General features: G+C 64.4%; 1 protein-coding gene across 3 annotated transcripts in view; it reads left to right on the top strand.

The window, feature by feature from the left end:
• The first annotated feature begins 353 nt into the window (after positions 1 to 353).
• The window catches only part of LOC140189320 (reticulon-3-like), a 53039-nt gene continuing 29535 nt past the window's right edge, over positions 354 to 23857 (top strand). Inside the window, exon 1 of one of the 3 annotated variants that reach the window (XM_072246029.1) lies at positions 354 to 652. In XM_072246029.1, coding sequence (XP_072102130.1) covers positions 556 to 652 — 97 coding nt within the window. In that variant the 5' untranslated portion in view covers positions 354 to 555. The remainder of the gene's footprint in view (positions 653 to 23857) is intronic. The other 2 variants (XM_072246028.1, XM_072246030.1) reach the window with 2 other exon arrangements.

Raw genomic sequence — 23857 nt, forward strand, 5'->3', positions numbered from 1 at the left:
ACAGCTAGAGGTCATGGGTTAAGGGTGAAAGGTGAAAAGTTGAAGGGGAGCATGAGGGGCAACTTTTCCACTCAGAGGGTGGCGAGAGTGCGGAACGAGCTGAGCTCGATTTCAACGTTGGAGAGACGTTTGGTTCGGTAGATGGGCGGTAGGGGTGCGGTGCAGGTCGGCGGGAGTAGGTCGTTTAAGTGGTTCGGAACGGACTGAGCGGGCGGAATGGCCGTACATCTCTGTACAGTTTTCGCCCTCCCCGGCTGCGCCTGCCGCAATGCCGAGTGGCTTGCCTGTGAAACGATGAATCGATACCGTCTCACCTCTCACCCTGAGCGTCGGGAGGAGGGAGGTGGGCGGGCTCTCTTTTATTCCCCTCGCTCGCCTGCGCTTGTCATAACGAGTTGCGGAGCCGATTCACCGACACCGAGCTCTGGGCGGTGTCTCCCAGCCCCGGAGAAAGGCGAGCAGAGATCAGAGCGAAGAAAATATTATTATTTTTTTTTAAAAACAAGAAAACAAAGCGACAGAAGACTTTAGACGGAAAACCCGAAACACGAAGGAATGGAAGATCATACCCAATCGTCCCTCGTTACCTCGTCCAAAGGAACAGAAGGCAATGTTGATTCATCCCCAGCAGCCTCGTCAGGAATGTCTGTCGGTAAGAAATCGGGAATTCAACGTGCACCGAAGGTGGAGAACGGTGCATCTTTGAAGGAGGTGGGGAGGGGATTTGCATCGCAGTCTGGGATAATTTTGCAAAGGCTTCTGTATATATCTGAATTTGCTGTGTGTGTGTGTAGGGAGGGGGCGGGTCATTTATTTGCCCTGGAGGATAACTGTGGGCGTGCAACGGGGTGGCCAGTGTTTATTTGCGAAAACCGAAAAGAAAATGGGTGCTTTAAGGTTTTTGTTAAAGCGCAGTAAATCTGTGAGAGAGCTTTAACAACGCCCGAGCGACTTGTTTGACCTTTGTTCCGCTTTGGGGTGTAGGGTCTGAGGGCCGGGCGCGCTCCCGACGCTGCTTGTGTACAGTATTTGTGCAGAAGGAAAGGGGGGGTGGGGGCTCGCGTTGGAGGTAAACAAGCGCGCGGCCGCTGCTCGCTCCCGCGCACGAATGCGCGCCCGGGCCCGTCGCCTTGGTTACAATATATCAGCGGGTCGGACGGGAATACAGTGTGTCTCCTCTTCCCTCCACGGTCGCGGACGGGGAGGGCGTGGCTGGAGGACTGGGGTCGGATGGGCGTGGCCGGGTAGCCGCCGAGCCGAACCTCCCGGGCGCGGCGCGAGGCGGGGTGGGCGTGGCTGGAGGACTGGGTGTGTGGGCGTGGCCTGCGGCAGGATGAGAGGCTGAGCCCAGCCTGCCGGGGGAGGCGGGGCCTCCGTGACGCATGCGTCGCCAACCCCCGCCCGGGATACAATGTTGCGCGTGCGGCTCCCGCTCGATACAAAGAGTCCGCAGTGCGGAAAGCAGCGCGCATGCGCGCCCGGGTTCTCGCATGGCGGTGAGGGGCGAATTATTGTCATTTACCACCGAAAAATGCCAAATCTTGTAACTTCTCCCGAGCTGGTGCCTCCGCCACCGCCTTTATATTAATTTACGCCCAGCCACTTGGTAGTTCAGCTGTTGTGACCCGCTCTACCCCACCTTCCTGTACTGGGTCCATGGGTGCAGTTTAAATGTTGGTGGGGGTGTCTCTTCCTGTCCTGGATAATTAGATTGCTGACCTCTAATTCCTCTTAGATTAGATTACATTATTTTATTGTCAAAGGTGTTGTTTGCTTAAATTCTCAGAAGCTGCCACACACGAGGCTGCTGGTTTCACAAGATAAGAGCCCGCTATTATTAATAGGAAAGATACTAGCATGGGTAGAAGATAGTCTTGCTGGCAGGAGACAAAGATTCGGGAAACAAAGGGGGGCCTTTCTTTTTGTTTGGCTGGCTGTGATAAGCGGGGCTGTGCAAGGTCTACTTCTTTCCACATTTTGCCTGTGATTTCGATGATGAAATTCCTTGCTTGGGTGAGTAATCAGATGGCAATGTCCACAGCTAGCACAGAACGGGGCAAAGATCGTGGTGTGCAAGGCACGGAAGAATTGCGTTAAAAGGCAGGGTTTCCCGGTGGCCACCCGTGTCAGTTCTTGCTTCCTGTTGTGACATGTGCCACGGCCGCCTCTGCTGAAATTCGTTACAATGCATAACAGAAAAATTATAAATTACGCTAAGAAATTTTTTATATAAATTAAGTAGTGCCAAAAGAGAGGGAAAAATAGTGAGGTTGTGTTCAATGTCCATTCACAAATCTCAGGGTGGAGGAGGAGAAGTTGTTCCTAAAATGCTCATTGTGTGTCTTCGGGCTCCTCGATGGTGACAAAGAAACGGAGGCACGTCCCGGGTGATGAGGGACTGCAGCCTTTTCCTGAGGCATCGCCCTTTGACGATGTCCTCGATGCCGGGGAGGCTGGTGCCCATGATGGAGCTGGCTGAGTTAACAAATTTCTGCAGCTCTTTCTCATCCTGTGCAGAACCTTCCCGTTCTCCCCCAGGTACACCAGTTAGAACTCTCTCCACGGTAACATCTGTAGGAATTTGCGAGTGTCTTTGGTAGCCAGACCAAATCTCCTCAAACTCTGAATGAAACGTAGCCACTGTCTTGCCGTCTTTGTGTCTGCATTGATATTTTGGGGCCAGGTCAGATCCTTAGAGATCTTGACACCCAGGAACTTGAAGCTGCTCACTCTCTCCACTTCTGATCCCTCTATGAGGATTGGTATGTGTTCCTTCATCTTACCCTTCCTGAAGTCCGCAATCAGCTCTTTTGTCTTACTGACGTTGAGTGCCAGGTTGTTGCTGTGACACCACTCCACTAGTTGGCATATCTCACTCCTGTACGCCCTCTCGTCACCACCTGAGATTCTACCAGCGACAGATGTGTTGTCAGCAAATTTACAGACAGCGTTTGAGCTGCGCCGAGCCACACAGTCACGGGTGTGGAGAGAGTAGAGCGGTGGGCTACGCACACACCTCTGTGCTGCACCAGTGTCGATTGTCGACGAGGAGGGGATGTGCCCAGCCCACGACTGCCATCTGTAAATTTGCTGATGACACAACTGTTCTCAGGTTAGAGGAGCAGTGTCCTGTGCTCCACCTGGGTAGCCTCCAACCTGCCCGCGTCAATGCTGATTTCTCAAACCTCCAGTGTTTTCCGCCCCCCCTTCTCTCTTTCCGCTCCCCGTCCTGGTTCCCCTCTCCCCCCTTCTCTTCTCCTCACTTGCCCACACCCCTCTCCATACCAGAGACCCCGTCAATACTCACAGCAATCTCTATTCCCCTTTTAATATCCCACACTCCTGTCTAAACCCATGCACCTATATACCCCACAAGCTCCTCTCTGTATGCCACACCAGCTCTCACCCTTCTCTACCCCACAATCTGTCTCTGTGCCTCTGTCCCCCTCGCCCCCCCTGTGCCTCTGTCCTCCTCGCCTTCCCTCCCTGTGCCTCTGTCCCCCTCGCCCTCCCTCCCTGTGCCCCTGTCCCCCTCGCCCTCCCTCCCTGTGCCTCTGTCCCCCTCGCCCTCCCTCCCTGTGCCTCTGTCCTCCTTGCCCTCCCCCCCTGTGCCTCTGTCCCCCTCGCCCCCCCCTGTGCCTCTGTCCCCCTCGCCCCCCCCTGTGCCTCTGTCCTCCTTGCCCTCCCTCCCTGTGCCTCTGTCCCCCTCGCCCTCCCTCCCTGTGCCCCTGCCCCCCTCGCCCTCCCTCCCTGTGCCTCTGTCCCCCTCGCCCCTCCCTGTGCCTCTGTCCCCCTCGCCCCCCCTGTGCCTCTGTCCTCCTCGCCCCCCCCTGTGCCTCTGTCCCCCTCGCCCCCCCCTGTGCCTCTGTCCTCCTCGCCCTCCCTCCCTGTGCCCCTGCCCCCCTCGCCCTCCCTCCCTGTGCCTCTGTCCCCCTCGCCCCTCCCTGTGCCTCTGTCCCCCTCGCCCTCCCTGTGCCTCTGTCCCCCTCGCCCTCCCTCCCTGTGCCTCTGTCCCCCTCGCCCTCCCTCCCTGTGCCTCTGTCCTCCTCGCCCCCCCTCCCTGTGCCTCTGTCCCCCTCGCCCTCCCTCCCTGTGCCTCTGTCCTCCTCGCCTTCCCTCCCTGTGCCTCTGTCCCCCTCGCCCCCCCTCCCTGTGCCTCTGTCCCCCTCGCCCCCCCTCCCTGTGCCTCTGTCCTCCTCGCCCTCCCTCCCTGTGCCTCTGTCCTCCTCGCCCCCCCCTCCCTGTGCCTCTGTCCCCCTCGCCCCCCCTGTGCCTCTGTCCCCCTCGCCTTCCCTCCCTGTGCCTCTGTCCCCCTCGCCCTCCCTCCCTGTGCCTCTGTCCCCCTCGCCCCCCCCGTGCCTCTGTCCTCCTCGCCCCCCCTCCCTGTGCCTCTGTCCCCCTCGCCCTCCCTCCCTGTGCCTCTGTCCCCCTCGCCCTCCCTCCCTGTGCCCCTGCCCCCCTCGCCCTCCCTCCCTGTGCCTCTGTCCCCCTCGCCCTCCCTCCCTGTGCCTCTGTCCCCCTCGCCCTCCCTCCCTGTGCCTCTGTCCCCCTCGCCCTCCCTCCCTGTGCCTCTGTCCCCCTCGCCCGCCCCCCCTGTGCCTCTGCCCCCCTCGCCCTCCCTCCCTGTGCCTCTGTCCTCCTCGCCTTCCCTCCCTGTGCCTCTGTCCCCCTCGCCCTCCCTCCCTGTGCCTCTGTCCCCCTCGCCCTCCCTCCCTGTGCCCCTGCCCCCCTCGCCCGCCCCCTGTGCCTCTGTCCCCCTCGCCCTCCCTCCCTGTGCCTCTGTCCCCCTCGCCCTCCCTCCCTGTGCCTCTGTCCCCCTCGCCCTCCCTCCCTGTGCCTCTGCCCCCCTCGCCCTCCCTCCCTGTGCCTCTGTCCTCCTCGCCCTCCCTCCCTGTGCCTCTGTCCCCCTCGCCCTCCCTCCCTGTGCCTCTGCCCCCCTCGCCCTCCCTCCCTGTGCCCCAGTCCCCCTCGCCCTCCCTCCCTGTGCCTCTGTCCTCCTCGCCCCCCCCTGTGCCTCTGTCCCCCTCGCCCCCCCCTGTGCCTCTGTCCTCCTCGCCCTCCCTCCCTGTGCCCCTGCCCCCCTCGCCCTCCCTCCCTGTGCCTCTGTCCCCCTCGCCCCTCCCTGTGCCTCTGTCCCCCTCGCCCTCCCTGTGCCTCTGTCCCCCTCGCCCTCCCTCCCTGTGCCTCTGTCCCCCTCGCCCTCCCTCCCTGTGCCTCTGTCCTCCTCGCCCCCCCTCCCTGTGCCTCTGTCCCCCTCGCCCTCCCTCCCTGTGCCTCTGTCCTCCTCGCCTTCCCTCCCTGTGCCTCTGTCCTCCTCGCCCCTCCTCCCTGTGCCTCTGTCCTCCTCGCCTTCCCTCCCTGTGCCTCTGTCCCCCTCGCCCCCCCTCCCTGTGCCTCTGTCCCCCTCGCCTTCCCTCCCTGTGCCTCTGTCCCCCTCGCCCTCCCTCCCTGTGCCTCTGTCCCCCTCGCCCTCCCTCCCTGTGCCCCTGCCCCCCTCGCCCGCCCCCTGTGCCTCTGTCCCCCTCGCCCTCCCTCCCTGTGCCTCTGTCCCCCTCGCCCTCCCTCCCTGTGCCTCTGCCCCCCTCGCCCTCCCTCCCTGTGCCTCTGTCCCCCTCGCCCTCCCTCCCTGTGCCTCTGTCCCCCTCGCCCTCCCTCCCTGTGCCTCTGTCCCCCTCGCCCTCCCTCCCTGTGCCTCTGTCCTCCTTGCCCTCCCCCCCTGTGCCTCTGTCCTCCTTGCCCTCCCCCCCTGTGCCTCTGTCCCCCTCGCCCTCCCTCCCTGTGCCTCTGTCCCCCTCGCCCTCCCTCCCTGTGCCTCTGTCCCCCTCGCCCTCCCTCCCTGTGCCTCTGTCCCCCTCGCCCTCCCTCCCTGTGCCTCTGTCCCCCTCGCCCTCCCTCCCTGTGCCTCTGTCCCCCTCGCCCTCCCTCCCTGTGCCTCTGTCCCCCTCGCCCTCCCTCCCTGTGCCCCTGCCCCCCTCGCCCTCCCTCCCTGTGCCTCTGTCCCCCTCGCCCTCCCTCCCTGTGCCTCTGTCCCCCTCGCCCTCCCTCCCTGTGCCTCTGCCCCCCTCGCCCTCCCTCCCTGTGCCCCTGTCCTCCTCGCCCTCCCTCCCTGTGCCTCTGTCCCCCTCGCCTTCCCTCCCTGTGCCTCTGTCCCCCTCGCCCTCCCTCCCTGTGCCCCTGTCCTCCTCGCCCTCCCTCCCTGTGCCTCTGTCCCCCTCGCCCTCCCTCCCTGTGCCTCTGTCCCCCTCGCCCTCCCTCCCTGTGCCTCTGTCCCCCTCGCCCTCCCTCCCTGTGCCTCTGTCCTCCTCGCCCCCCCTGTGCCTCTGTCCCCCTCGCCCTCCCTCCCTGTGCCTCTGTCCCCCTCGCCCTCCCTCCCTGTGCCTCTGTCCCCCTCGCCCTCCCTCCCTGTGCCCCTGCCCCCCTCGCCCTCCCTCCCTGTGCCTCTGTCCCCCTCGCCCTCCCTCCCTGTGCCTCTGTCCTCCTCGCCCTCCCTCCCTGTGCCTCTGTCCCCCTCGCCCTCCCTCCCTGTGCCTCTGTCCTCCTCGCCCTCCCTCCCTGTGCCTCTGTCCCCCTCGCCCTCCCTCCCTGTGCCCCTGCCCCCCTCGCCCTCCCTCCCTGTGCCTCTGTCCCCCTCGCCCTCCCTCCCTGTGCCTCTGTCCTCCTCGCCCTCCCTCCCTGTGCCCCTGCCCCCCTCGCCCTCCCTCCCTGTGCCTCTGTCCCCCTCGCCTTCCCTCCCTGTGCCTCTGTCCCCCTCGCCCTCCCTCCCTGTGCCTCTGTCCCCCTCGCCCTCCCTCCCTGTGCCTCTGTCCTCCTCGCCCTCCCTCCCTGTGCCTCTGCCCCCCTCGCCCTCCCTCCCTGTGCCTCTGTCCCCCTCGCCCCCCCTCCCTGTGCCTCTGTCCTCCTCGCCCTCCCTCCCTGTGCCTCTGTCCCCCTCGCCCTCCCCCCTGTGCCTCTGTCCCCCTCGCCCTCCCCCCTGTGCCTCTGTCCTCCTCGCCCTCCCTCCCTGTGCCCCTGTCCCCCTCGCCCCCCCTCCCTGTGCCTCTGTCCCCCTCGCCCTCCCCCCTGTGCCTCTGTCCTCCTCGCCCCCCCCCCCCTGTGCCTCTGTCCTCCTCGCCCCCCCCTCCCTGTGCCTCTGTCCTCCTCGCCCCCCCTCCCTGTGCCTCTGTCCCCCTCGCCCTCCCTCCCTGTGCCCCTGCCCCCCTCGCCCTCCCCCCCTGTGCCTCTGTCCCCCTCGCCCTCCCTCCCTGTGCCTCTGTCCCCCTCGCCCTCCCTCCCTGTGCCTCTGTCCCCCTCGCCCTCCCTCCCTGTGCCTCTGTCCCCCTCGCCCTCCCCCCTGTGCCCCTGCCCCCCTCGCCCTCCCTCCCTGTGCCTCTGTCCTCCTCGCCCTCCCTCCCTGTGCCTCTGTCCTCCTCGCCCCCCCCCCCTGTGCCTCTGTCCCCCTCGCCCTCCCTCCCTGTGCCTCTGTCCCCCTCGCCCCCCCTCCCTGTGCCCCTGCCCCCCTCGCCCTCCCTCCCTGTGCCTCTGCCCCCCTCGCCCTCCCTCCCTGTGCCTCTGTCCCCCTCGCCCTCCCTCCCTGTGCCTCTGCCCCCCTCGCCCTCCCTCCCTGTGCCTCTGTCCCCCTCGCCCTCCCTCCCTGTGCCCCTGCCCCCCTCGCCCTCCCTCCCTGTGCCTCTGTCCCCCTCGCCCTCCCTCCCTGTGCCTCTGTCCCCCTCGCCCTCCCTCCCTGTGCCTCTGCCCCCCTCGCCCTCCCTCCCTGTGCCTCTGTCCCCCTCGCCCTCCCTCCCTGTGCCTCTGTCCCCCTCGCCCTCCCTCCCTGTGCCTCTGTCCTCCTTGCCCTCCCCCCCTGTGCCTCTGTCCTCCTTGCCCTCCCCCCCTGTGCCTCTGTCCCCCTCGCCCTCCCTCCCTGTGCCTCTGTCCCCCTCGCCCTCCCTCCCTGTGCCTCTGTCCTCCTTGCCCTCCCCCCCTGTGCCTCTGTCCTCCTTGCCCTCCCCCCCTGTGCCTCTGTCCCCCTCGCCCTCCCTCCCTGTGCCTCTGTCCCCCTCGCCCTCCCTCCCTGTGCCTCTGTCCTCCTCGCCCTCCCTCCCTGTGCCTCTGTCCTCCTCGCCCTCCCTCCCTGTGCCTCTGTCCCCCTCGCCCTCCCTGTGCCTCTGTCCCCCTCGCCCTCCCTCCCTGTGCCTCTGTCCCCCTCGCCCTCCCTCCCTGTGCCTCTGTCCCCCTCGCCCTCCCCCCCTGTGCCTCTGTCCCCCTCGCCCCCCCTCCCTGTGCCTCTGTCCCCCTCGCCCCCCCTCCCTGTGCCTCTGTCCTCCTCGCCCTCCCTCCCTGTGCCTCTGTCCCCCTCGCCCTCCCTCCCTGTGCCTCTGTCCTCCTTGCCCTCCCTCCCTGTGCCCCTGTCCTCCTCGCCCTCCCTCCCTGTGCCTCTGTCCTCCTCGCCCTCCCTCCCTGTGCCTCTGCCCCCCTCGCCCCCCCTCCCTGTGCCTCTGTCCCCCTCGCCCTCCCTCCCTGTGCCTCTGTCCCCCTCGCCCTCCCTCCCTGTGCCTCTGTCCCCCTCGCCCTCCCTCCCTGTGCCTCTGTCCTCCTCGCCCTCCCTCCCTGTGCCCCTGCCCCCCTCGCCCTCCCTCCCTGTGCCCCTGCCCCCCTCGCCCCCCCTCCCTGTGCCCCTGCCCCCCTCGCCCCCCCTCCCTGTGCCTCTGTCCCCCTCGCCCTCCCTCCCTGTGCCCCTGCCCCCCTCGCCCCCCCTCCCTGTGCCTCTGTCCCCCTCGCCCCCCCCTCCCTGTGCCCCTGCCCCCCTCGCCCCCCCTCCCTGTGCCTCTGTCCTCCTCGCCCCCCCCTCCCTGTGCCTCTGTCCCCCTCGCCCCCCCTCCCTGTGCCTCTGTCCCCCTCGCCCTCCCTCCCTGTGCCTCTGTCCCCCTCGCCCCCCCTCCCTGTGCCTCTGTCCCCCTCGCCCCCCCTCCCTGTGCCCCTGCCCCCCTCGCCCTCCCTCCCTGTGCCCCTGTCCCCCTCGCCCTCCCTCCCTGTGCCTCTGTCCCCCTCGCCCTCCCTCCCTGTGCCTCTGTCCTCCTCGCCCCCCCTCCCTGTGCCTCTGTCCCCCTCGCCCCCCCTCCCTGTGCCTCTGTCCCCCTCGCCCTCCCTCCCTGTGCCTCTGTCCCCCTCGCCCTCCCTCCCTGTGCCCCTGCCCCCCTCGCCCTCCCTCCCTGTGCCCCTGTCCCCCTCGCCCTCCCTCCCTGTGCCTCTGCCCCCCTCGCCCTCCCTCCCTGTGCCTCTGTCCTCCTCGCCCTCCCTCCCTGTGCCTCTGTCCTCCTCGCCCCCCCTCCCTGTGCCTCTGTCCCCCTCGCCCTCCCTCCCTGTGCCTCTGTCCTCCTCGCCCTCCCTCCCTGTGCCTCTGTCCTCCTCGCCCCCCCTCCCTGTGCCTCTGTCCCCCTCGCCCTCCCTCCCTGTGCCTCTGCCCCCCTCGCCCTCCCTCCCTGTGCCCCTGCCCCCCTCGCCCTCCCTCCCTGTGCCCCTGCCCCCCTCGCCCTCCCTCCCTGTGCCTCTGTCCCCCTCGCCCCCCCCTCCCTGTGCCTCTGTCCCCCTCGCCCCCCCTCCCTGTGCCTCTGTCCCCCTCGCCCTCCCTCCCTGTGCCTCTGTCCCCCTCGCCCTCCCTCCCTGTGCCTCTGTCCCCCTCGCCTTCCCTCCCTGTGCCTCTGTCCCCCTCGCCTTCCCTCCCTGTGCCTCTGTCCCCCTCGCCCTCCCTCCCTGTGCCCCTGCCCCCCTCGCCCTCCCTCCCTGTGCCCCTGTCCCCCTCGCCCTCCCTCCCTGTGCCTCTGTCCCCCTCGCCCTCCCTCCCTGTGCCTCTGTCCTCCTCGCCCTCCCTCCCTGTGCCTCTGTCCCCCTCGCCCTCCCTCCCTGTGCCTCTGTCCCCCTCGCCCCCCCTCCCTGTGCCTCTGTCCCCCTCGCCCTCCCTCCCTGTGCCTCTGTCCCCCTCGCCCTCCCTCCCTGTGCCTCTGTCCTCCTTGCCCTCCCCCCCTGTGCCTCTGTCCCCCTCGCCCTCCCTCCCTGTGCCTCTGTCCCCCTCGCCCTCCCTCCCTGTGCCTCTGTCCCCCTCGCCCTCCCTCCCTGTGCCTCTGTCCCCCTCGCCCTCCCTCCCTGTGCCTCTGTCCCCCTCGCCCTCCCTCCCTGTGCCCCTGTCCTCCTCGCCCCCCCTCCCTGTGCCTCTGTCCCCCTCGCCCTCCCTCCCTGTGCCTCTGTCCCCCTCGCCCTCCCTCCCTGTGCCCCTGCCCCCCTCGCCCTCCCTCCCTGTGCCTCTGTCCCCCTCGCCCTCCCTCCCTGTGCCTCTGTCCTCCTCGCCCTCCCTGTGCCTCTGTCCCCCTCGCCCTCCCCCCCTGTGCCTCTGTCCTCCTCGCCCCCCCTCCCTGTGCCTCTGTCCTCCTCGCCCCCCCTCCCTGTGCCTCTGTCCCCCTCGCCCCCCCTCCCTGTGCCTCTGTCCCCCTCGCCCTCCCTCCCTGTGCCCCTGTCCCCCTCGCCCTCCCTCCCTGTGCCTCTGTCCTCCTCGCCCCCCCCTGTGCCTCTGTCCCCCTCGCCCTCCCTCCCTGTGCCTCTGTCCCCCTCGCCCCCCCCCCCTGTGCCTCTGTCCCCCTCGCCCCCCCTCCCTGTGCCTCTGTCCCCCTCGCCCTCCCTCCCTGTGCCCCTGCCCCCCTCGCCCTCCCTCCCTGTGCCTCTGTCCCCCTCGCCCCCCCTCCCTGTGCCTCTGTCCTCCTCGCCCTCCCTCCCTGTGCCCCTGCCCCCCTCGCCCTCCCTCCCTGTGCCCCTGTCCCCCTCGCCCCCCCTGTGCCTCTGTCCCCCTCGCCCCCCCTCCCTGTGCCTCTGTCCCCCTCGCCCTCCCTCCCTGTGCCCCTGTCCCCCTCGCCCTCCCTCCCTGTGCCTCTGTCCTCCTCGCCCTCCCTCCCTGTGCCTCTGTCCCCCTCGCCCTCCCTCCCTGTGCCCCTGCCCCCCTCGCCCTCCCTCCCTGTGCCCCTGCCCCCCTCGCCCTCCCTCCCTGTGCCCCTGCCCCCCTCGCCCTCCCTCCCTGTGCCTCTGTCCCCCTCGCCCTCCCTCCCTGTGCCTCTGTCCCCCTCGCCCTCCCTCCCTGTGCCTCTGTCCCCCTCGCCCTCCCTCCCTGTGCCTCTGTCCCCCTCGCCCTCCCTCCCTGTGCCTCTGTCCCCCTCGCCCTCCCTCCCTGTGCCTCTGTCCCCCTCGCCCCCCCTCCCTGTGCCTCTGTCCCCCTCGCCTTCCCTCCCTGTGCCTCTGTCCCCCTCGCCCTCCCTCCCTGTGCCTCTGTCCTCCTCGCCCTCCCTCCCTGTGCCTCTGTCCCCCTCGCCCCCCCTGTGCCTCTGTCCTCCTCGCCCCCCCTCCCTGTGCCCCTGTCCCCCTCGCCCTCCCTCCCTGTGCCTCTGTCCTCCTCGCCCTCCCTCCCTGTGCCTCTGTCCCCCTCGCCCCCCCTGTGCCTCTGTCCTCCTCGCCCCCCCCTCCCTGTGCCTCTGTCCCCCTCGCCCCCCCCTGTGCCTCTGTCCCCCTCGCCCTCCCTCCCTGTGCCTCTGTCCCCCTCGCCTTCCCTCCCTGTGCCTCTGTCCCCCTCGCCCTCCCTCCCTGTGCCTCTGTCCCCCTCGCCCTCCCTCCCTGTGCCTCTGTCCTCCTCGCCCTCCCTCCCTGTGCCTCTGTCCCCCTCGCCCCCCCTGTGCCTCTGTCCTCCTCGCCCCCCCTCCCTGTGCCCCTGTCCCCCTCGCCCTCCCTCCCTGTGCCTCTGTCCTCCTCGCCCTCCCTCCCTGTGCCTCTGTCCCCCTCGCCCCCCCTGTGCCTCTGTCCTCCTCGCCCCCCCCTCCCTGTGCCTCTGTCCCCCTCGCCCCCCCCTGTGCCTCTGTCCCCCTCGCCCTCCCTCCCTGTGCCTCTGTCCCCCTCGCCTTCCCTCCCTGTGCCTCTGTCCCCCTCGCCCTCCCTCCCTGTGCCTCTGTCCCCCTCGCCCTCCCTCCCTGTGCCTCTGTCCCCCTCGCCCTCCCTCCCTGTGCCTCTGTCCCCCTCGCCCTCCCTCCCTGTGCCCCTGCCCCCCTCGCCCTCCCTCCCTGTGCCCCTGCCCCCCTCGCCCTCCCTCCCTGTGCCCCTGTCCCCCTCGCCCTCCCTCCCTGTGCCTCTGTCCCCCTCGCCCTCCCTCCCTGTGCCTCTGTCCCCCTCGCCCTCCCTCCCTGTGCCTCTGTCCCCCTCGCCCTCCCTCCCTGTGCCCCTGCCCCCCTCGCCCCCCTCCCTGTGCCCCTGCCCCCCTCGCCCTCCCTCCCTGTGCCTCTGTCCTCCTCGCCCTCCCTCCCTGTGCCTCTGTCCTCCTCGCCCTCCCTCCCTGTGCCTCTGTCCCCCCTCGCCCTCCCTCCCTGTGCCCCTGCCCCCCTCGCCCTCCCTCCCTGTGCCTCTGTCCCCCTCGCCCCCCCTCCCTGTGCCCCTGCCCCCCTCGCCCTCCCTCCCTGTGCCTCTGCCCCCCTCGCCCTCCCTCCCTGTGCCTCTGTCCCCCTCGCCCTCCCCCCCTGTGCCTCTGTCCTCCTCGCCCCCCCCCCCTGTGCCTCTGTCCCCCTCGCCCCCCGTCCCTGTGCCCCTGCCCCCCTCGCCCTCCCTCCCTGTGCCTCTGTCCCCCTCGCCCCCCCCGTGCCTCTGTCCTCCTCGCCCTCCCTCCCTGTGCCTCTGTCCCCCTCGCCCTCCCTCCCTGTGCCTCTGTCCTCCTCGCCCCCCCCTCCCTGTGCCTCTGTCCCCCTCGCCCTCCCTCCCTGTGCCTCTGTCCCCCTCGCCCTCCCTCCCTGTGCCCCTGTCCTCCTCGCCCTCCCTCCCTGTGCCTCTGTCCTCCTCGCCCTCCCTCCCTGTGCCTCTGTCCCCCTCGCCCTCCCTCCCTGTGCCTCTGTCCTCCTCGCCCCCCCTCCCTGTGCCTCTGTCCCCCTCGCCCTCCCTGTGCCTCTGTCCCCCTCGCCCCCCCTCCCTGTGCCTCTGTCCCCCTCGCCCTCCCTCCCTGTGCCTCTGTCCCCCTCGCCCCCCCTCCCTGTGCCTCTGTCCCCCTCGCCCCCCCTCCCTGTGCCTCTGTCCCCCTCGCCCTCCCTCCCTGTGCCTCTGTCCCCCTCGCCCTCCCTCCCTGTGCCCCTGCCCCCCTCGCCCTCCCTCCCTGTGCCTCTGTCCCCCTCGCCCTCCCTCCCTGTGCCCCTGCCCCCCTCGCCCTCCCTCCCTGTGCCTCTGTCCCCCTCGCCCTCCCTCCCTGTGCCTCTGTCCTCCTCGCCCCCCCCTGTGCCTCTGTCCTCCTCGCCCCCCCTCCCTGTGCCTCTGTCCCCCTCGCCCTCCCCCCCTGTGCCTCTGTCCTCCTCCCCCCCCCTCCCTGTGCCTCTGTCCCCCTCGCCCTCCCCTGTGCCTCTGTCCTCCTCGCCCTCCCTCCCTGTGCCTCTGTCCTCCTCGCCCTCCCTCCCTGTGCCCCTGTCCCCCTCGCCCTCCCTCCCTGTGCCTCTGTCCTCCTCGCCCCCCCTGTGCCTCTGTCCCCCTCGCCCTCCCTCCCTGTGCCTCTGTCCCCCTCGCCCTCCCTCCCTGTGCCTCTGTCCCCCTCGCCCTCCCTCCCTGTGCCTCTGTCCCCCTCGCCCTCCCTCCCTGTGCCTCTGTCCCCCTCGCCCTCCCCCCTGTGCCTCTGTCCTCCTCGCCCCTCCTCCCTGTGCCTCTGTCCTCCTCGCCCTCCCTCCCTGTGCCTCTGTCCCCCTCGCCCTCCCTCCCCTGTGCCTCTGTCCCCCTCGCCCTCCCCTGTGCCTCTGTCCCCCTCGCCCTCCCTCCCTGTGCCTCTGTCCCCCTCGCCCTCCCCCCCCGTGCCTCTGTCCTCCTCCCCCCCCCTCCCTGTGCCTCTGTCCCCCTCGCCCTCCCTCCCTGTGCCTCTGTCCTCCTCGCCCTCCCTCCCTGTGCCTCTGTCCCCCTCGCCCTCCCTCCCTGTGCCTCTGTCCCCCTCGCCCTCCCTCCCTGTGCCCCTGTCCTCCTCGCCCTCCCTCCCTGTGCCTCTGTCCCCCTCGCCCCCCCCTGTGCCCCTGTCCCCCTCGCCCTCCCTCCCTGTGCCCCTGTCCTCCTCGCCCCCCCTCCCTGTGCCCCTGCCCCCCTCGCCCTCCCTCCCTGTGCCTCTGTCCCCCTCGCCCTCCCTCCCTGTGCCTCTGTCCCCCTCGCCCTCCCTCCCTGTGCCTCTGTCCCCCTCGCCCCCCCTCCCTGTGCCCCTGCCCCCCTCGCCCTCCCTCCCTGTGCCTCTGTCCCCCTCGCCCTCCCTCCCTGTGCCTCTGTCCCCCTCGCCCTCCCTCCCTGTGCCTCTGTCCCCCTCGCCCCCCCTCCCTGTGCCTCTGTCCCCCTCGCCCTCCCTCCCTGTGCCTCTGTCCCCCTCGCCCTCCCTCCCTGTGCCTCTGTCCCCCTCGCCTTCCCTCCCTGTGCCTCTGTCCCCCTCGCCTTCCCTCCCTGTGCCTCTGTCCCCCTCGCCCTCCCTCCCTGTGCCCCTGCCCCCCTCGCCCTCCCTCCCTGTGCCCCTGTCCCCCTCGCCCTCCCTCCCTGTGCCTCTGTCCCCCTCGCCCTCCCTCCCTGTGCCTCTGTCCCCCTCGCCCTCCCTCCCTGTGCCTCTGTCCTCCTCGCCCTCCCTCCCTGTGCCTCTGTCCCCCTCGCCCTCCCTCCCTGTGCCTCTGTCCCCCTCGCCCTCCCTCCCTGTGCCTCTGTCCCCCTCGCCCTCCCTCCCTGTGCCTCTGTCCTCCTCGCCCTCCCTCCCTGTGCCTCTGTCCTCCTCGCCTTCCCTCCCTGTGCCTCTGTCCCCCTCGCCCTCCCTCCCTGTGCCTCTGTCCCCCTCGCCCCCCCTCCCTGTGCCTCTGTCCCCCTCGCCCTCCCTCCCTGTGCCTCTGTCCCCCTCGCCCTCCCTCCCTGTGCCTCTGTCCTCCTTGCCCTCCCCCCCTGTGCCTCTGTCCCCCTCGCCCTCCCTCCCTGTGCCTCTGTCCCCCTCGCCCTCCCTCCCTGTGCCTCTGTCCCCCTCGCCCTCCCTCCCTGTGCCTCTGTCCCCCTCGCCCTCCCTCCCTGTGCCTCTGTCCCCCTCGCCCTCCCTCCCTGTGCCTCTGTCCCCCTCGCCCTCCCTCCCTGTGCCTCTGTCCCCCTCGCCCCCCCTCCCTGTGCCCCTGTCCCCCTCGCCCCCCCTCCCTGTGCCCCTGTCCCCCTCGCCCCCCCCTCCCTGTGCCTCTGTCCCCCTCGCCCCTCCCTCCCTGTGCCTCTGTCCCCCTCGCCCTCCCTCCCTGTGCCTCTGTCCCCCTCGCCCCCCCTCCCTGTGCCTCTGTCCCCCTCGCCCTCCCTCCCTGTGCCTCTGTCCCCCTCGCCCTCCCTCCCTGTGCCTCTGTCCCCCTCGCCCTCCCTCCCTGTGCCTCTGTCCCCCTCGCCCCCCCTCCCTGTGCCTCTGTCCTCCTCGCCTTCCCTCCCTGTGCCTCTGTCCCCCTCGCCCTCCCTCCCTGTGCCTCTGTCCCCCTCGCCCTCCCTCCCTGTGCCTCTGTCCTCCTCGCCCTCCCTCCCTGTGCCTCTGTCCCCCTCGCCCCCCCCTGTGCCTCTGTCCTCCTCGCCCTCCCTCCCTGTGCCTCTGTCCCCCTCGCCCTCCCTCCCTGTGCCTCTGTCCCCCTCGCCCTCCCTCCCTGTGCCCCTGCCCCCCTCGCCCTCCCTCCCTGTGCCTCTGTCCCCCTCGCCCTCCCTCCCTGTGCCCCTGCCCCCCTCGCCCTCCCTCCCTGTGCCTCTGTCCCCCTCGCCCCCCCCTGTGCCTCTGTCCCCCTCGCCCTCCCTCCCTGTGCCTCTGTCCCCCTCGCCCTCCCTCCCTGTGCCTCTGTCCCCCTCGCCCTCCCTCCCTGTGCCTCTGTCCCCCTCGCCCTCCCTCCCTGTGCCTCTGTCCCCCTCGCCCTCCCTCCCTGTGCCTCTGTCCCCCTCGCCCTCCCTCCCTGTGCCCCTGCCCCCCTCGCCCTCCCTCCCTGTGCCTCTGTCCCCCTCGCCCCCCCTCCCTGTGCCCCTGCCCCCCTCGCCCCCCCTCCCTGTGCCTCTGTCCCCCTCGCCCCCCCTCCCTGTGCCCCTGCCCCCCTCGCCCTCCCTGTGCCTCTGTCCCCCTCGCCCTCCCTCCCTGTGCCTCTGTCCCCCTCGCCCTCCCTCCCTGTGCCTCTGTCCCCCTCGCCCCCCCCTGTGCCTCTGTCCCCCTCGCCCTCCCTCCCTGTGCCCCAGTCCCCCTCGCCCCCCCTCCCTGTGCCTCTGTCCCCCTCGCCCTCCCTCCCTGTGCCTCTGTCCTCCTCGCCCTCCCTCCCTGTGCCCCTGCCCCCCTCGCCCTCCCTTCCTGTGCCTCTGTCCCCCTCGCCCTCCCTCCCTGTGCCTCTGCCCCCCTCGCCCTCCCTCCCTGTGCCTCTGTCCCCCTCGCCCTCCCTCCCTGTGCCTCTGTCCCCCTCGCCCTCCCTCCCTGTGCCTCTGTCCTCCTCGCCCTCCCTCCCTGTGCCTCTGTCCTCCTCGCCCTCCCTCCCTGTGCCCCTGTCCCCCTCGCCCTCCCTCCCTGTGCCTCTGTCCTCCTCGCCCTCCCTCCCTGTGCCTCTGTCCTCCTCGCCCTCCCTCCCTGTGCCTCTGTCCCCCTCGCCCTCCCTCCCTGTGCCTCTGTCCTCCTCGCCCTCCCTCCCTGTGCCTCTGTCCCCCTCGCCCTCCCTCCCTGTGCCCCTGCCCCCCCTCGCCCTCCCTCCCTGTGCCCCTGCCCCCCTCGCCCTCCCTCCCTGTGCCCCTGCCCCCCTCGCCCCCCCTCCCTGTGCCTCTGCGCCCCTTGTGTCCCCCTCTATACCCCTGCTATGAGGGGCTGTAACTTCTGGTCCTCTTTCCCCCACGCCCCTCCCCCCACCTTTTTCCAGAATTCCCTTAGGCAGAATATAAAACAGTACAGGCACTTCAGCCCGCGGTTTTGTGCGTACAGGCACTTCAGCCCGCGGTTTTGTGCCGACCTTTTAACCTGCTCTGAGATCCTTCTCAGAGTCTCTGAAATGTCCCGAGTGTCCCTCCAGCACTGCCCCTGAGTTATCCTGGCTTCTGCCTCCTCCGATCCAGTCCTGGTGAAGGCTCTTGGCCTGTTTATTCCTCTCCATGGATGCTGCCCGGCTTTCTGAGTAGAACACCCTGCCGGGGTGGTGGTGGAGGCAGATACATTGGGGAATGTTTAAAGAAACACTTAGATAGACACATAGGTGATAGAAAAATGGAGGGTCATGTAGGAGGGAGGGGTTAGATTGATCTTGGAGTGGGTTAAAAAGTTGGTAGAGCTACGGAATCAAGAAGAGTTTGCTCCTTGGCCTTACCCAGGATGAGAAGGGTCAGTCCGTTAAACCGCGCCGACGTACGTCATTAACCACATCAGAACCGCGAGCTGCAGAGAGAATCGGTCACTGGTTCATTAATGGTTCACAGTTGGGAGGAACAGAGGGAACTGGGGCTCCACGTCCACAGATCCCTCAAAGTCGCCGCACAAGTTGATGGGGAGGTGGGGTTTGGTGTGTTGGTTCGGAGAGAATTGGTTCGTTCGTGGTTCTTCCGCCATCTTACGCGTGTCGCTTTGGGATTCCAGCGTTGGGCAGAATCTCTTGTTGGAGTAGGTTTGTACGCCATGAACAGGTCAATCTGCCCCCTCCCGTCCACAGAGCCCCTCCACTGCATCTATGTGCCTATCCAAACGTCCCTGATGCATCTGCCACCAGCAGTGCCCCCGGCGGGGCGTTCCACACACCCACCACTCTTGTGTTTCAGAAACATAGAAAACCTACAGCACAATACAGGCCCTTCGGCCCACAAAGCTGTGCCGAACACGTACTTACTTCAGAAATTACCTACAGTTACCCACAGCCCTCTATTTTTCTAAGCTTCGTGTACCTGTCCAGGAGTCTCTTAAAAGACCCTGTCATTTGTACCTCCACCACCGTCCCTGGCAGCCTATTCCACACACTCCCCATTCTCTGCGTTTTAAAAAAAACTTACCCCGACATCTCCTCTGTACCTGCTTCCAAGCACCTTAAAACTGTGTCCTCCCGTGTTAGCCGTTTCAGCCCTGGGTAAAAGCCTCTGACTATCCACACGATCAATGCCTCTCATCATCTTTTATTTAAAAATAAAAACCTCTGACATCTGCCCTACACTTTCCTCCTCATAATGCCTCCTCACGTTAACTACATCCACCCCGGGAAAAAGCCTGTGGCCGTCCACTCGATCTGTGCCTCTTATCATCTTGTACACCTGTAATCAAGTCTCCTCTCGTCCTCCTCCAATCCAGAAAGAAAAGGCCCAGCTCGCTCAACCTCTCCTCATAAGACACGCTCTCTAATCCAGGCAGCATCCTGGTAAATCTCCTCCGCACCCTCTCTAAAGCCTCCACATCCTTCCTATAGTTGTTCAATCTAATATCAGAGAATATATACAGTGTACAACCTGAAATTCTTACTCTTCACAGACATCCACGAAACGGGGAAAACCCAAAGAATGAATGACAGAGACGTCAGAACCCCAAAGCTCCCTCCCCCCCCACACAAACAGTAGCAAAAGCATTGACCCTCCCCCTCCCACTTCCCCTTACTCGCCCCAGCAAAAGCACTGACCCCCCCCTCCCCAGCATGCAAGCAATATAGCAAAGCTTCCCAGAGACTGTGATCTAAAGTTTATCAACAAGAAAAGCTACAGTCCATCCCAACACTTCGACATCACTAGCGATGGAGAGAGGTCGCTCCTGCAACATCGAGAAGCGGGAGGCTAGCAGCTCCTCGCCGTTTCGATGTTACAATCTGCCGGGTCGCTTCTCAGAATCCCCCGACCCGACACTCCCTCCCTCTCTCTCCCCTGCCTCCCCCTGCACTTTATCTTTCTCCGAGCACCAATGGCATCCGAGGTGACTTTACAATGACCCGGGTTCGAATTCCATCTTAAAGGAGTTTGTACGCTCTCCCCGTGACCCTGTGGGGTTCCTCCGTGTGCCCTGCTTTCCTCCCACGGTACTAGTTGGTCGGTTAATTGGTCATTGTAACTTTACCCCTGACTAGGCTAGAGTTAAACCGGGGTTTGCCAGACGCCCGTGACTCAAATGGCCTGTATCTCAAAAACTATACAGTCACTCTAGGCATGGGAGCGTCTGTACACAAGGTGACTGTGACAGGAAATGATAAAGTCGTGGTGGTTGGGGTTTGTGGAGGGGTGGGTCAGTGGGTGGAGGTGTTGATCAGCCTCACTGCTCGGGGAAAGGAACTGTTTTTGAGTCTGGTGGTCCTGGCGTGGATGCTACGTGGCCCCCTCCCTGATGGGAGTGGGACAAACATGGGCAGGGAGGGTGGGACCCTTCATGATGTTACTGTCCCTTGTCCAGCCTGTCTGTCTGCACGTCCTCGATGCTGGGTAGGCCGGGGCCGGTGATGCGTTGGGCAGTTTGGCTGCCGGCGGTAGGCCGCAGTCCGGTTTGTTAGTTGCCCCTCGCGAGCGCGGAGGTCCTTGGCGGCGTCGACGTGGGCGGGAAGGGTTGTGAAGGTGGCAGTTCACCAGCCGGGTTTCTGAGTATGGCCACTCGGGCATCAACGTCTGAGACGCTGGAGCAAGTGCCGTGTGCCCAGCTGTCGAAAGAGCATCGGTTAAAAACTGGAGAGGGTTGGCGAGGGTGTTTACCGGGGCGGGAGGGCCTGAGGAAAGCAGCAAAAGCAGCATCAACTATCGGGGCTCTCACCATACAGGATATGCTCTCCTCTTAAGGCTGACTTATACTTCTGTGTCAAATCTACGGCGTAGCCATGAACCCTACGCAGATCCCTACGCCGTAGCCTGACGCGCACCTCTCCCAAAATGTAACTATGCGTCGCGGCAACACGGACCGTGAGAACTGTGATTGGTCCACTTGGTAGCATCGCATTTCCTCCTACGCTGCAATGGCTTCCCATTGGGCGACTGAAGGGCAGGGAAGGAACTCTGGCTGCAATGCTTTCCATAAAGCTTTACAGACCTCCGAAATTATGGAGGACACATTTCGCTTTCACGAGAAAAGACGCTTTAAGCTTGTTTACCCCGAGAAAGACTACCACGACTGTGAAGCCTTGCACGGGCAGGTGTGTGCGCATGCGCGACGTGCCCGACTTGCAGAGCAACGCAATCACACCAACGCGCAAGTATAAATGCTCACAACATGTGTCGGCCACTTGCGTGGGTTACGGCATCCATTTGACGCAGAAGTATAAATCAGCCTTTACTGCACCCATCTGGTAGGAGCCTGGGGTCTCTCTCCACCAGTTATTACCCCTCAACCATCAGGCTCTTAAACCAGAAAGGATAACTTCACTCACCCCCTCACTGAACTGTTCCCACAACCTATGGGCTTGCTTTCAAGGACTCTTCATCTCAATTCCTCAATAAATAGGCAATAAATATTTATTATTATTATTAAATTCTCTTTTGCATTTGCACAATTTGTCTTTTGCACACTGTTGGGTGCCGTCTGTCATTGATTCTATCATGGTTCTTGGATTTACTGTGTATGCCTGCAAAAAGAACCTCGGGCTTGGATATGGAGACTCGTGTAGTTTGATAATAAATCTGCTTTGAAATTTGAGCTGCACATGGAGGGAATGGACAGAGTGGGACTGTTTTCCCAGATGGAGTTCAACCCAGATAAGTGTGAGGTGGTTCATGCGGTAGGTCGAATTTGAAGGCAGAATATAGTATTAATGGTAAGACTTGGCAGTGTGGAGGATCAGAGGGATCTTGGGGTCCGAGTCCATAGGACACTCAAAGCTGCTGCACAGGTTGACTCTGTGGTTAAGAAGGCATACAGTGCATTGGCCTTCATCAATTGTGGGATTGACTTCAAGAGCTGAGAGGTAATATAGGACCCTGGTCAGTACTGTGCTCAGTTCTGGTCGCCTCAGTGAAGGTAGGATGTGGATACTATAGAGAGAGTGCAGAGGAGATTTTCAAGGATGTTGCCTGGATTGGTGGGGGGCCGGCTGGTGGCGTAGTAGCATCAGCGCCGGACTTCGGAGCGAAGGCACCTGAGTTTGAATCCAGCCGGCTCCCTTGCACACTTTCCATCCGTGCTGGGTTGAGCATCGAGCTAGCAACTCGGCCTCGTAAAAATAAGAAAGCCTGCTAAAAAAAACCACGGCGTCCCGGTGACTCCACTCGGAGTTAAGGGCTTTCCTCCTCCTCTTCCTGGATTGGGGAGTCTGCCTGATGAGAACAGGTTGAGTGAACTTGGCCTTTTCTCCTTGGAGCGACGGAGGATGAGAGGTGACCTGATAGGGGTGTATAAGATGATGAGAGGCATTGATCGTGTGGATAGTCAGAGGCTTTTTCCCAGGGCTGAAATGGCTAACAGGAGTGGGCATAATTTTAAGGGGCTTGGAAGTAGGTATAAGGGGATGTTGGAGGGATGTTTTTCACACACACAGTGGTGGGTGTGTGGAATGCACTGCCTGCAACGGTGGTAGAGGTGGATACAATAGGGTCTTTTAAGAGACTCTTGGGTACATGGAGCTTGGGAAAATAGAGGGTTGTGCGGTAGGGAAATTCTAGGCGGTTTCTGCAGTAGGTCACATGGTCAGCACGACATTGTGGGCCGAAGGGCCTGTAATTTGCTGTGGATCTCTGTGTTGTCTGTGCAGACCGCGTCAAGTATTGAACCCAGGCCGCTGAGATTGTGGTACAGTTATGTCGACTTTTCTACTGTTGCTAAATAAATGACTAAGCTGGCTTCCTGTAGCACGCCCACAAGGCACGAACCCCAACCCGCACGGCTTTGGAATGCGTGAGGCAACTGGAGGAGTCAGGTAGAACATTGAACGTGGATCACTGGCACTGTGACTTTGTAATGCTAACCACCATGCTATCGGGCTGCCTAGTGGACGTATAAACTATTCTGTGTATTTATTGTGTTTTTTGTCGTATTCTTTGTATTGTGTGTGGTTTTTTTTCCCCCCTCTGGATCTGGAGTAACAATTATTTCGTTCTCCTTTACACTTGTGTACTGGAAATGACATTAAACAATCTTGGTAGAGAGGGGCAGGGAAGGTCTGACCCATTTATTGAGGATAGGGTCTGGAGTTACCATATAGACTTCCATTGTGAGCTGGAGTAGACATATCTCCTGGGTCAATGGGAATCAGAATTGGGTTTAACATCACTGGTATATGTCGTGAAATGTGTTGTTTAGTGGTTCCAGAACTTTGCAATACACAAAAGCTATAAATTACAGCAAGAAAAAAATAAAATTAGTGCAAAAAGACCGAAGAAATGAGGGGAGAAAAACATTGAGGTAAAGCACATGGGTTCGTTGTCTGTTTGGAAATCTGGTGGAGGGGAAGAAGCTGTTCCTGAATCGTTGAGTGTGTGTCTTCAGACTCCTGTACCTCCTCCCTGATGGTAGCAATGAGAAGAGGGCATGTCCTGGGTGCTGAGGGGCCTTAATAATGGACGCCGGCTTTCTTTTTGGTTTTTGTTTGAGGCATCTCCTTTTGAAGGTGCCCTGGATGGTGGAGAGGGTTGTGTCCGCGATGGGGCTGGCTGAGTTGGCAACCCGATTCTGTGCAGTGCCCCCTTCCCCCCGCCGTACCAGACAGTGACGCAGCTGGTCTGAATGCTCTCCACGGTGTGTCTGTAGAAATTTGCGGGAGTGTTTGGTGACGAGCCCCGAAGTTCAAAGTACATTTATTATGTGTTACACAACCATGAGATTCGTCTCTGTACAGGCAGCTGTGAAACCAAGAAGCCCCCCTCCCCCCATGGGGGGGAATTAAAAAGACCAATAAACACCCAGTATGCAGAGGGAGAACAGATGCTGCAAACAATAAATGCAAAGGAATCGCGTTCTGAACTGAAGTCCACAAAGGGAGTCTTGGTTCAGCATCATGAGTAAACGTCATGGGGGACTGAGCCAAACCAGCCTGTCCTTTGCCTCAGGGCCCCGACAAATTTGGCCCCGTCGGGATAAGGCCCGTCCAGACATCGGGTTCAGTCGCTTTAATACGCCGGGGGACCTGGACCCCACCGCTGCCTCGATTGGGCCCTGTACCTGACTTTTAACGGTCCGGCCTGGCGCCTGACTCGCTCGGACCCCGGGTCTCCCTCACCACAGCTCTGTCACATGGAATTGCCTCTAGGTCCAAGGGGAAGTTTGCTGTTTGCCAGGTTAACAAAGTAAATATTTGTTCTTGTTTCGATAACCACCGGCCAGGAGTCACAGAGATTCACCAGCACCATCTTAATACCAGAAGCCTTAAACCCAGTCTCCTTGACCAAGCCTCCTTCGGGAAATGCAGGGGGTTGCTCGAGTAGGTCGGGACGCGGGAGTGTGTTCACTTGTCCAGCCGGTAATTCCCAGCATGCGTGTCACTCCGAGGAGTTTCCCGAGATACAGAGTAACAGTGATTCCGAGCTCTGCTTTGAACTCAAAGTTCAGAGGAAATTTGTTATCAATGCCATACACCACCTGGACATTCATTTTCTTGCAGGCGTTCACAGGAAAGTAGATAAGTAGGATTTATGAAAACTATACATAAAGACTGACAAACAACCAGTGTATAAAAGACAATCTGTGTAAATAAAAAGTATTGAGAATCCCTGAGAGTGGGGTCTGTAGGTTGTGGGATCAGTTCAGTGTTGAGGTGAGTGAGGTTATCCACTCTGGTTCAGGAGCCTGATGGTTGAGGGGTGATAACTGTTCCTGAACCTGGTGGTGTGGGACCTGAGGCTCCTGTACCTCCTTCCTGATGGTTGAGGGGTAATAACTGTTCCTGAACCTGGTGGTGTGGGTCCTGAGGCTCCTGTACCTCCTGCCTGATGGTTGAGGGGGTAATAACTGTTCCTGAACCTGGTGGTGTGG

The sequence above is a fragment of the Mobula birostris genome, chromosome 28 (assembly GCF_030028105.1).
Source record: "Mobula birostris isolate sMobBir1 chromosome 28, sMobBir1.hap1, whole genome shotgun sequence".
NCBI lineage: Eukaryota > Metazoa > Chordata > Chondrichthyes > Myliobatiformes > Myliobatidae > Mobula > Mobula birostris.